Source organism: Papilio polytes, unplaced genomic scaffold (genome assembly GCF_000836215.1).
Source record: "Papilio polytes unplaced genomic scaffold, Ppol_1.0 DF820678.1, whole genome shotgun sequence".
Taxonomy (NCBI): Eukaryota; Metazoa; Arthropoda; class Insecta; order Lepidoptera; family Papilionidae; genus Papilio; species Papilio polytes.
In genome coordinates, this window is record NW_013528526.1 from 421,632 (window position 1) to 434,466 (window position 12,835).

At 34.8% G+C, this 12,835-nt stretch overlaps 1 protein-coding gene across 3 annotated transcripts; it reads right to left on the minus strand.

Moving 5' to 3' along the window:
• Nucleotides 1-779: 779 nt before the first annotated feature.
• Nucleotides 780-12,651, minus strand: LOC106110351 (mothers against decapentaplegic homolog 4). Of its 3 annotated transcripts, none has more exons than XM_013292153.1 (14): nucleotides 12,520-12,651; nucleotides 11,482-11,720; nucleotides 11,161-11,335; nucleotides 10,629-10,838; nucleotides 10,021-10,518; nucleotides 9,780-9,899; nucleotides 9,058-9,222; nucleotides 8,610-8,714; nucleotides 8,117-8,247; nucleotides 7,917-8,008; nucleotides 7,124-7,292; nucleotides 6,488-6,614; nucleotides 5,487-5,631; nucleotides 780-5,406 (listed from the first exon to the last, which is right to left on the minus strand). In XM_013292153.1, exons 2-14 carry the CDS (start codon nucleotides 11,716-11,718, stop codon nucleotides 5,337-5,339), a joined length of 2,244 nt encoding a protein of 747 aa, XP_013147607.1. In that variant the 5' UTR covers nucleotides 11,719-11,720; nucleotides 12,520-12,651; the 3' UTR covers nucleotides 780-5,336. The 3 variants fall into 3 exon arrangements, with proteins under 3 accessions (XP_013147607.1, XP_013147606.1, XP_013147604.1); XM_013292152.1 differs by lacking the exon at nucleotides 12,520-12,651 and adding an exon at nucleotides 12,184-12,217 and having other exon boundaries at nucleotides 9,058-9,219; XM_013292150.1 differs by lacking the exon at nucleotides 12,520-12,651 and adding an exon at nucleotides 12,184-12,217.
• Nucleotides 12,652-12,835: the final 184 nt, after the last annotated feature.

Below are 12,835 nucleotides of genomic sequence, written 5' to 3' on the forward strand. Positions count from 1 at the left end.
CTAGTTACATCTTACTAATCTTACTTCTTACTAATATTACAAATGCGAAAGTTTAGATGGATGGATGGATGTTTGTTAGCGTTTGTAGCCTAAACGGCTAAACCGATCTTCATGAAATTTGGCACAGGTTTAGAGCATAGTCTGGAAGAACACATAGGCTACTTTTTATCCTGGGAATAGTTACGGTTCCCGTGGGATTCATTAATTTAGTTTTTTAATGTTTACTCGATCTTTCTGCAACGGTACAACATCTCTTATTGAAATTTGGCACAGATATAAAACAAAGTCTGGAGTACACATGGGATAAGCTTCATCCCCGAGAAATGTCCGGTTCCCGAGGGATACGTAGCTTTTTGTCATTTATATAGTTCGTATGTTTTCTAATAACTCGCGGACGAAGTCGCGGGCAACAGCTCGTATTTAATATAGTATTAACCTAATACTGCAACTATGACGTAATTGGCCGTTAGTCCAAAAGCAACGTAAGGTATTTAGATATTCAAACTGTACTAAAATAAAAATGCTTTGGCAATTGTACGGCAATTATAAGACTGCGCACCTTTGACTAAACTATCGCACAACCGTTTAGTCAAGCTTTAATTCCTATCAGTTTATATGGTGGTGCGAACACTCGATCTTTAGTTTTTCAACTAAACAGTTATGCCAGTGTAATCAACGGTAAGCGCCAGCTCTTAGTTTCTGGGTGCATTCTGCCTTTTACGCACTATTTAAAAAAAAATATTCAGTCAGTACAATAGGAATAAAATAAAACCAAATACTAGAGGAATAACCTTTATATTCATTTCTGTTTCATAGTTTCACTCTTAACTATGCTCTTAAGGCTACATTACACCGTGTGCGGTATCCAAAGTCAAGTCACTTCACAGACAACAAAAAACGTAATAGAACTGTTTCGATTTTCATTCGAATAATACGATTCGCATTTCAAAAATAGACAGAAAACAATCACAAATTTACATGGTTATGTATTGGTCAAATGTTCAGGTATAGAGGATGACATCCGGCTCCGAAGGACCAAAATATCATTTCATTAAAAAAAATCGTTTAAACTGCTAAGGATGAAAAAATACTATAAAAATGATCAAGACACATTGATAGGGTTATCTTCTTTTACTCATAGCCATTTATTTAACATTTTGAATAAGTAAAAAAATAATTTGGTAGGTGTTTTAGGAGCCGGGTATCTAGGTTTGAAAAATACACAATTTACATCTTGATACTTATAAAAACTACATGTACTTTTTACATTTAATATAGTTTTGTTTTTTAATTTTCAACATGTCTAATAACCGCAAGTGCAGTGTCTTACGAACATTCAAACAGTAGGGCAGTAAAATATTAACGGCGGCTGGTAGAATTTCACAAATATCATTTTCAAACTTCAACATTATAAGAAAAAACTTACCACTTATTAATATCTAAAAACCCTTTTGATTCCTTTTGATCACTATAAAGAGGTATTTTCGATAAACGTTATTTTTTATTCCGAAAAATGAAATCCATTGTAAGAATATACCTAAGTACCGATTCAGACGCCCATATCGTTCATACAAAATATTTTTTATATTGTACTATTTACAAGACTTGCACTGTTCGAATATTAAATACATTGGTAACGAACAAATTAAAAAAGCTACATGAACAAATTAATGGGAATTGTGATGATTGCAAATCGAATAATGACAGTTAAAATTAATTATTGCTATGAAAATTTCAAAACACACGGCATGTGAAATAATTTATACGATATAGTAAAAATATAACACTACTTTGTCATTCTTCGAAGCTCGTAATGTGGACAAAGCCCACCTAATATTCATAATAAAATAATCAATCAATAAAATAAATCGGAAACACAAAGAGCCTTCGCACAGGAGACTTGGTAAAAAAATAGCAAGAGCTCTGCATCCTGCGATTACTGTCGCTGATCATTTATGAACTCAGTCATTTTACGAAACGTTCGATTCACAATCGATCGGTGACAAATAGTCTCACAGTTCTACCAAAGCTGTCTTATCTATTAAGACTACGACAGAAACCACATCTCGTGTGCGAACTCCAACTAACAAATAATAATCATTCAAAACATAAATCTGCAGTATAATAATAATTAAAGCAATACTTAAGCAAACAAAAATCAATGAAGAAAAAAATCTCAAATATTTAATATTACTAAAAACACGCTAATACTTAGCATTATACGTTTTCGTACACAAAATATGTCATTTGTTCTAAAACTACCTCCCTACGACATTCACTTGTAAAATCTGTCCACCTGTGGCCATCCATCTAACTGGTGTCCGAAAACTTGTTAGCACATCACAGATCAATACCAAACGAAACCGCATGAATCAAAACATTCCAAAAGTTACATTTTTCACACACAGATAAAGAAATAGACAAAAAATAAACAACTAAGATTTTAAATGTAAATACCAATTATGATTTTTAAAATAACCGAAGTCATGACGACAGTCGGATTACTCACTTGATGCAATAAAAATAAAACTACCACAAACAGGATACATTAAATTAGTTACCTTCCGTCAAAATCTTATTGAATCAGATATTTAAAATAGAAATCTTGCATTACATATCGATTAAGATGTGATTAGTATAGAAAAATAACAAATAAAAACTGAGGTAAAAGTATTGACTATAAAATTTAATGAAGTTCAATGTAAAACAAATTTGAAACAAAATCTTTACTACTAGTTTGCTCAGATCGAATAAGTAAAGGTTCAAATCTATAAGGTAATAAAAACTTGAGTCATACTTCAAACTCGCGGAGAATTCATCCCGACAGCAGGTAAAACGATATGATTCACGCGATTTCGACGAGGCCAAACTATTACACATACTGCATTTATTTCATTATCAAATAAATAATAAATCGACAATAGCCAGATTTTTCAACGCCTTAAAATCAACCTGTTTCTATAAAAAAGGTATTTAAAATGAAATTTTGAAGTGATAACATTTAAAGTAACAAACATTCTATTTTTAAACTTAAAAAATAAATATAATACTTCATTTTAGACACATATTAATTGTAGTTACTAGTTTAAATAAGTGAATGAAATAACACTACATGTGAATGAGGATAAATGAATGAGTGAATGAATGTACAATTATAAATATTGTTGGTGAATGATTTTAATAGGTTTTTTTGTTACAAATCTTTTTTAAATTCTTGTAATTAGTTTATCATAAATGCAATATGTGTATTTAACCCACAAATCCAGTCAAATCAGCCACCAACTAGCATCTCGCACTGCATATCAAGTATACAAATAATTTACAACTATCATATATTTATCACCTTAAAAAACCTACATAACACAATATCTCATCTTAAAACTATATCAAAAGCTAATTCCAATTTGGCTTCTTTCAAGTTGAACCATAATTATGTCTTGTTATATTTAATCTATGTAAAAAATGCCTTATTTTGGTACAGCTGTTACTAAAAACCGTATATTCTATTTGTATAAAAATGTGGTCACAACTACCTCTACACTCGGTTGAGCAATAATAGTTTGTCCATCTGTCTATATGTATAGCTAATATCTTACATAATTGTTAAATTAATTCATTTAGGTTTTGTATTACAATAACTGAGATCTCTCCATGTTCTTTAGTTTCTTCAAGTCAATACTGGTTATAAATATCTATGTGTCTGCTCTTATATATAACATGAGATTTGATTTAAATAAAAAACAACTCAAATTGCATTCCAAAATTGTATTTGGTGTTCAGGAACACATTTCAGTTTTACCCGGTCCATAATTGGGACTTTTACCTTAAAATTTCTGTAAAAAGATAATAATGGCAGCAATAAGATTAGATAGCATTTTACTTCATTAGTTTGTGTCTTTTGGATATATTTAGTGTTACACAAAATAATAATTTATCCGAAAATTCATAAATTTGCAACATTTTTAAATTAAATAAAATCTCATGTTGAACAGAATTAACTTATTCTTTATCGTAAGTCGTTCGCATGACAAATCGAGCTTAACAAGATCTATTTAATTCGACATGCGGGCGACAATACGCTTAAATATTATAAATAAATACAAGACATAAATTAATAGTTCACCTTTTAGTACAAACGCGAGCAAAACGCTTTATTCAATGTGCAATGTTTGTTCCTATTTACAATACAAAAACAATCCTTTCCCTTCACAAACAATCCCAACCAACGGAAATTAAAATTATAATTTTGGAAGACAGACCGAAACATCAAAACAATGGAAATAAGTCAACTTTAGTAGTTTTAACATACTAAGTTAAATTTCTTTTTAATTTACAATTATAAAGGCTTTTCTGTCACTTTGAAAGTGTCATCCAAATACATGTAAAATAAAAAATTAATAATTTATAGTCATCAGTTGACATGCAACAAGTTGCCTTTTCTGGCTATTTATAACGAAAATATAAAAATAATAGTAACTAACCTTTTAAATGCATTCGCTATGGCATCCCACCGTATATCACAATCCAATAACAATTCATGTACACTTCACAGCACCGCACAACTCGCAAAACAAACTTGCACATTTTTCTTATTGTACAAAAACCACCACTCAAATATTCATATCCTTATTATTAATCCATAACAATATTTCTCGCACACCCTTTATAATCTAATCCTAATGGTTTGAATTCATAATTCATTTATCTGAATCGCTTTATATATTTGTATTTCTATATAATTTTTATTTGTACCTGCTTTGAACAATGATTCTGTTAATTACGTTAAATTTCATATTTGTTAAATCAAATTTGAATTTTTCAAGAAGGGCTACTTTGTAAAAAAGATCTAATCTCTAATTTGAAGCGAATAATATTTGTACCATACAATTTTACCTCAGTAATAAAAATATCACTTACCTATTTACATATAAGTTGGGTTCACTAACATTTGAGTGGTGGTTTGCACAATAATATAAAAGCGGCGCGCGTCGGGGCGACAAACTGCGGGTCGCAAATTCACTGCGACTAGTCACGAGTCGCATTCTCGTGACTGGCCTTAAGACGTATAACTACGACTATCGACACCCGATCACTGTTCTAATCACAACTGGACACCAATCATGACTGGTCACAAATCACAACCGGACACCAATCATGACTGGTCACAAATCACGACTGATCACCGATCATAACTAATCACAACTAGTCACAAGTCGCAACTCAGTGCGAGTAGTTGGACATCTGATGACGCGACTAGTCGCACGCCGGGCGTCGCTCGCCGTAAGTGGCGACACGCCGAGTGTCGCTCGAAGGCCTCAAAAGAAGCCGATCAACTCCTACTCGATGTTCGTCCGGGGACCGTCGATGGGCATCGTGTGGAGAACTTCGTCGAGCAGTTGGAGTGCTCTGGAATAACAAAATAACAAGTGTGTTTACGCTTTCTTATATTAGTATAGATAGATTGAAAATTGTATAATTAATGTTACCTATGTAGATGTACTTCAACCCAACAGGGGGTCTCCTTGATGGAGGTGCGGGGGTAGTCCGGGCCCCAGCCTTTGACGAACGACAGCCGCACGATACACAGTCGTCTTAAATCATCCACGCCGATACCAGCCGCCGCCGTTAAACCTGTATAAAAAAAAATGGATTTTTTTAATCCAACAATATAGATACATAGAAGATAAAAAAACATTGTTTATGGATATAATAGAAATGTTTTTGTAGTATTCAGTACCATCGCACTAGACACAGCCAGTAGTATGTCATACTCATTATTATTACAATAAAGACAGTAGCTGACACACTTGAATGCAAGCACGTGCCAGTTATAAACATGTGTAAACGCTATCTGAGATATAAAAAGCAAGCATGTTATTTGTTTTTTGCCACAACTACGTGCTTATAATGGAGGAATGAGGGCGTATGAAGCTTAACACTGATGCCTAGTTCACACTTGGCCAGTACAGTTGGTTAGTCGCGCTCAGTGACTGGATTTCAACTGGTATAAAGAGATATTTTACTGGCGCTAATGATTATACAATCAATGCCTTGCATGCAATAGTCATACTATACTGGCGAAGAGTAAACTAAGTATTACTTGTCTCATTGGGTACATTCTCATGAATATTTAACTGGCAAGTGTATAAGTATTGGCCCATTACCACGAACATGCCAGTTTATGGAACGCAATCTACCACACCATTTTCCGTAAAGAAAAACACACGTCAGAAAATGTTGTTACGATGTAAAGGGAGGTGTTTAATCTATCTTACTAATATTAATAATTGTACTAATCTTACTAATCATACTAATCTTACTAATCGTACTAATCTTACTGATATAAATTATAAAGAAATTTGGCATAGACATAGAGGATAGTCTGGAAGAACACATAGGCCACTCACTTTTGTTTTTTTTTTTAATTTCGCACGGACGGAGCCGCGGGCGAAAGCTAGTAATTGTATATTTGCGTATGTTTACGTACACTTGTTCATGCCGGGGTGCGCAGGCTGTATGTGCCCGGCGACGGCGGCCGCCTGCGCCGCGGCCGCGGCCTGCGCGGTCGCCGCCTGCGTCTGCATCTGCCTGTGACACTGCCGTAGATCGAACACCTAAACAAAAACACTAATTGTACAGGTTTACTAATGTAAATTATTCAAATGCCAGTGATCCGCGATCGATGTAGAATTTAAAAAAAACTATAGTATTCCCGCATCCACCAGCTACATTCCCATCAAAATGCTGTTAAAATGAGTTTTACTATTCTGATAATAAAAAGTTTGCCCGCGTTATTGATAGATAGGATGAATTAAAAGTATCCTATAACATGTCTGTGATCGGTAGCTACTCCTCAGTGAATGTCCCGTTAAAATCAGCACAGTCGTAGGAGATTACCCAGAATAAGTGAACAGACAAACAATTTTTTTTTACACACAGATACTCAAAATTTATGAACTACTCGCTTTATGATATTTTTATTTACATTTGTCAAATTATCAATTGCAAATATCAAAATCACCGATACCATAATAACCTTGTTTCCTTAATGTTGGCAGCGTGTAGTTTATGGTCCTTTTCCCACATGATAATAGTATAGATAGATGATTAGTTAAGAGTATACCTTAATGCAAGCGGAGGGGTATATCTTGTGCACGGCGTCGCCGGGCGCGCGGCCCGCCTCGCGGTCCAGGTAGTACGACTGCACAAACACCGAGTGGTCCGACAGGCAGCGCAGCCACACGTCGCCCTCGCCGCGCAGGTCCAGCTGCACGCCCTTGCCGATGTGCAGTCTGCGCAACACACACACACACCTCACACCAAACTGCAGTACTCACAATGTATCACAACCATAGAACATTCTACAATATCCCAACAGATAATGGTAGACTAGATGTATCACACCCATGGAACATTCTAGAATACCTCGCCGGAGATCTGTAGTATATAAGTCACATAGAACATTCGAGAATATCTCAACGGAGAATGGTAGTCTAGAAGTGTCACACCTACAGAACATTCGAGAATATCTCAATGAAGAATAGTAGTCTAGAAGTGTCACACCCATATAACATTCTACAATATTTCAACCAAGAATGGTAGTCTAGAAGAGTCACACCCATGGAACATTCTAAAATATCTCAACAAAAAGTGGTTGTCTAGAAGAGTTACAAACTTCTCATTAAATGTTATTCGAAAAGTGACCTTTGTATAATACAAGAAAATGTATTAAAGGGAACACAGAACTTGGAAGTGTTTTGTAATGATTTTGGATATGACAAATAGTAAATTCAAATTAAAAGTGATCAGGAGGATTAAAAATAAAATCTTACGAAATAGTAAACATGTTTGAAAATCAAGTAACTTAAAAAAATCTTTAAAAATCCATCAAAAATAATTAAAACAATAAATCTCACCTCGCTCTCTCACTTTGTTCCGTTCTATGTACATTACTTAGAGCGCCGAGACAGAATCTGTTCCCACCGGACGGGTCCACATATCCGTCCACCTGACACATATCAAGTTATAAAAATAATACTAAAAGCAACACATTACTAAAAAAGCATTTCGAGACAAAAGCGAATTTAATAAAACATTTCTTTTACATTACACTCACAGTAACATTAGGTCTACTTGATGGGACCTTGAAGGTTTCTCCGACTTGCGTATCCAATTCGAAATAAGCCACCGAACACCAGTATTCCGGAGCTGGCTGACTGGACAGTAGACCACCAGGATTTCCATTATCTGGAAACAAAATAGCTGTTCCAAGTAACCCTAATAAACCATCAAATACACTATTATATGAAAAATATTAAAAAGTTAGCCCTTATTTTCACGCTTTTTTAACGCGTTTGCTCATAAACATGCTTTAAAATCAGTCTTGTTTCATTTGTCCCGTTGTCAAATTGCAACACTGAGCGACAAAAAAACGTCGCGCTTAAAAAGCGTCAGTATATGAAAAAAATATAAAATGCCTTGATTTTATTTCAGCGTCTTTTTAACGCGCGTTATAAAAGCCACCGTGCGAATATGGGATTATAAGCTACTCTTATGTATTGCTTTGCTCGCATTATGCGCTATTTTTAGCCTGTTTTGTATATACGTACAGTAATGATGATGGTGAGGCGGGGCGTCGACCGGCACGGGCGGGGCGGCCGGGGGCGGGGCCAAGCTCTGCGTGTATGTTAGCGTATTGTTGCCTGTCCATGTACCTATAAATTCATTAAAAATCACATAATAATTATATTCTAAACACAAATTATTCAAATATACATTATTCCCGAAAAGGACTTTTTTTTATTTTTTTCCAAGATATCACTAATTTCATGTTTGTATTTTATGGCTTTCCCATATTATGTTTTTTTTTTCAATTTATTAATCCCCTAAATGAAATAGCGTGAAAATATATAGCTCATACCATGTTCTAAGCTTGGAACTTTTTATTAAAAAGTAATTATTCAAAAATATTTTGTGATTGCTGACATCCTGTATAACAAAAAACTGTGTTTTATCTTTTATATTAGTATAGAAATATAGATAGTAACTATTTGTTACCTTGCTGGTGCTGATTCTGTGTGCGGTGTGGTATGGGGCTGGGCTGCGGCGGAGGGCTGGTGGCACTGGTGAAGCCGTTCTGCTGGTTCTCCGCGGTAGGCGTCTGCACCCCCACCGCGCCCACCGCGCCCACCGACGACACCGCCGGGACTGACACTGTGCCTACTAGAATCATCATCATCATCATCATCCTTATCCTACTCTATCCTACTTTTTAAAAAAAAAAAAAACTCCCGTAGGGTCGGCGCAACAGGTTTTTGTCCTCCACATAACTATATCATACGTCATCACAGTCATCACTCCCTTTTTGATCATGTCACCTTTCACGCAATCCATCCATCTCCTCTACTACTACTACCTACTAGAGTAACAAGAATATATTTCCATATAATATATGAAGAAAGTCGTTTTTGTTCAAAATAAGCAATAGTCTATTTCTGTAATATTAACTAGCTGTAGCCCTCGACTCTGCCGCGCAGAATTAAAATAAACACCCCTACATCTATGCTAATTTCATGAAGATCCATTCATGTTTACAAGACATCCTAACATCCATCCAAACTTACGCATTTAAAATATTAGTATGAAGTAATTTTGCTTATTGTGGAGCTAACAAACAAAATTAAATTTACTACTCGATTCCAAAGATTCTGATGATCCATAATTAGACAATAATTATTCCATATGATTTTTTTTTAATATCAATTATTATTATAAATTACCTGGCATTGTTTGTGTCATTTGGGTGTCAGCTGAAGTCTGTTCATTAGTGAAGAAAGTAGTGGTAGTCCCATCGATAAGCGGCGTAGTAGCCCCTGGGGACATACTAACTGGCATGGTGGCTAAAACGCAACAGTTTGTATAAAAATTGGATGTAGATGTAATTAAAACAATTATTAAAACAAAAAAAAAACAGTTACAGAAAAGGCTACATAATCGTGCAAAATAAAACAATAAGCTTACAATGATTCATTCTCTTAGGCAGCCACATCGCGCGCGCGTCCATTGTGTCGGGAGGCTCCAATTTAGGCGCTATTGCTCTTTGTTGACCCATTACCATTTGCTGGGGACTCGGTATAGACATTCCTTGACTTATGTTCGGCATCTGCGGCGTCCCCGGGGACATCTGAGTGGGAGCAGAGGCCATTCGAGGTGATGCCATTTGCGGAACGTTTGTTCCCATTTGTGGTGTCCCGGGACCCATTTGAGGTGTACCGGGACCCATTTGGGGCGTACCGGGTCCCATCTGGGGTGTACCTGGTCCCATCTGAGGTGTTCCAGGTCCCATCTGTGGTGTCCCCGGTCCCATTTGTGGGTTGCCTTGCATTTGAACTTGATGATTCATCATTTGCTGTGCACTCGGGGAGTGAACCATTTGTGTGAGTTGTGGAGGACCGCCGGATGGTCTGATAGGTGGTCTCGGTCCGTGCGGTGAAAACATGTTCGGAACGCCCTCTGGGGCTATTGAGACGGAAAATGCAAAACAAAATTATCATGCAGTGCAACATAAAATGTTTTAAAGTAAAAGAAAAATACATATAGAAATGTAAATAAAACCAACAATAACTTACTTTGGCCTTGATTGAGAATTATATTTGTGGTCTGGAATTGCTGATGATGGTGAGGCATTGATGTGTGATGGTGTCTGGGGCTTGTTGCATGATGCTGAATGGTCACCAGCTCCCCGGTGTCCATGTCCATCCCATTGCCGCTGAGACCTGCTGTGTATTCATCTTTCACTAACCTACTAGGTCCAGACTGTAGTGTAAGACCAGAGAGATCTGAAATTATTAATTTTTCCTATAACTAGCAAAATAAAACCCCCCATAAATGCAATGAGAAATTGTTTTTCAAAAGATTTAATTATTTACTTATTTTATTGCATTTAATAGTCTCTAAAACTACTAGATTATTTTATCTCTAAAACTACTACATTATTTTGCTGTTAGAAAGCTATATTATCACTGGACATCAAGAGAAGGTTTTGACTATGACAGAAAAAATAACAGACATATAGTCTCCCACACAGGCAAAGGTGGGATTGATCGCTAGTAACTAATAATGTCTATTCAATGTATTTTTTGAGTAATTAGAAATACATACCAATTCCAGGTGACACCACTCTCTCATAGTGGTAAGGGTTGACACAAACTGAGTCACATTTAAGATCAAAAGCAAATTGACAAAATTTAACATGTTTCAGTTCATTCTTGTGAAGATCTGGCCAACGCCAAATTCTTGCATAAATCACATGGGGAAATCCTTTACGGCCCGCAACCTGGAACAATCATTAAGCATAGTAACTACAACCAGCACAAGTTACCAGTAGGTCTGAGTACCAATCTATTGATACAACAGGAAACATGTTGATCAACACATTTCACATATTTTGCAATCAAATATATTAGAAACAGATGCAGTTACCTGCAAACGTCCATCCAAAGTCCTCTGTATAGTAACACATTTGCTAGGATGTGCTCCATTTGTGGTGATAGCAGTTATAAGTGAATCTAATTCATCTCTCTTCTCTTTCAGTTTCTTAACAAGAGACTCTATGGCACGTTTTGAGAAGCCTTCACTCTCACCACCTTGTCTATGGCACATAAGTGAATGGACAATACTGAGGCAAGCATCAGCGGACGTTGGAGCTGTGGTATTCATAGCTAAAAGTAAAAAAAATGTTATAATTTGCAACTAAGTAGGTATTAGGTATTTTTAGACATTACATCAATTGGTTATAACTGTAGATATAAAAGATAAGTAAAAAATAGCAAATCATTTAGATTGATAAATAAATTATACATTGATATAAAATTAACTATTGTATTCACATTACAATGCAAGATAATTGAATAAAAACTTTATGATGAATGAATTGTGTTCATTAAAACATTGTATAGATAAATCTTCACAAAAATAAATTTTCAATCAAACCTGATTTATTCAACTTAATGATACTATTTGACTACCTATTAAATTTAACATATATAAAGAAATATAAAAGTAGAAAAGAAATGCACCAAGGAAAAACATATTATGAAAATATTCGATCCACAGTACAATTACTGTAAAATTAAACCATTGAAATAAGGTAAAAAATACAAAAATCAAGATTTATTAACTTACTGTTCATTGGTTTACGATAAAATTTTGTAGATAACAACCCTACTTAATATTTAATTGTGCAATGAAAAAATTAAATCGTTAGGTTCAGTTATAAAACTAAAATACACTTCTATTAATAACAACAAAAGAAAAATTACCAACGTCTCTAAACCGTAACAATGTTAGTAACCGTAACAGTGTTAGTTAGTAAGTCTAATTCGATCATAACATCACATTTAATTAACTAATATCATCAATAACTTTACTGGCAATTAAAAATATATTAAACCATGGAGCCTTAGAAAATAAAAATAATTTAATAAAAGTAACACAAAATTAACGACAGCATATTCTTACTTGCGGATAAAAGTTAAAAAATACCCCGTATATATTAGTAAGACACCGAGAATGTGATACTAAAATCATCGATAATTATGAAAATTGATTTCCTTTATTTCGCGATGATACCAAAACAGAATGCGACATTTTAGCAATCCATAGATTATGTAAAAGGGTAGACAAGTAAAGGAATTTTATTGCCGATTGCAGCAAAGTGGTGTAATGCCTATGTATTTGTAACACATGCATCTTGTATGGATCTAACTTCATATTCTTAACATTAACATTGTTTTAATTTACTTGTATACTCAACTTATTTTAATAACGTACTAAA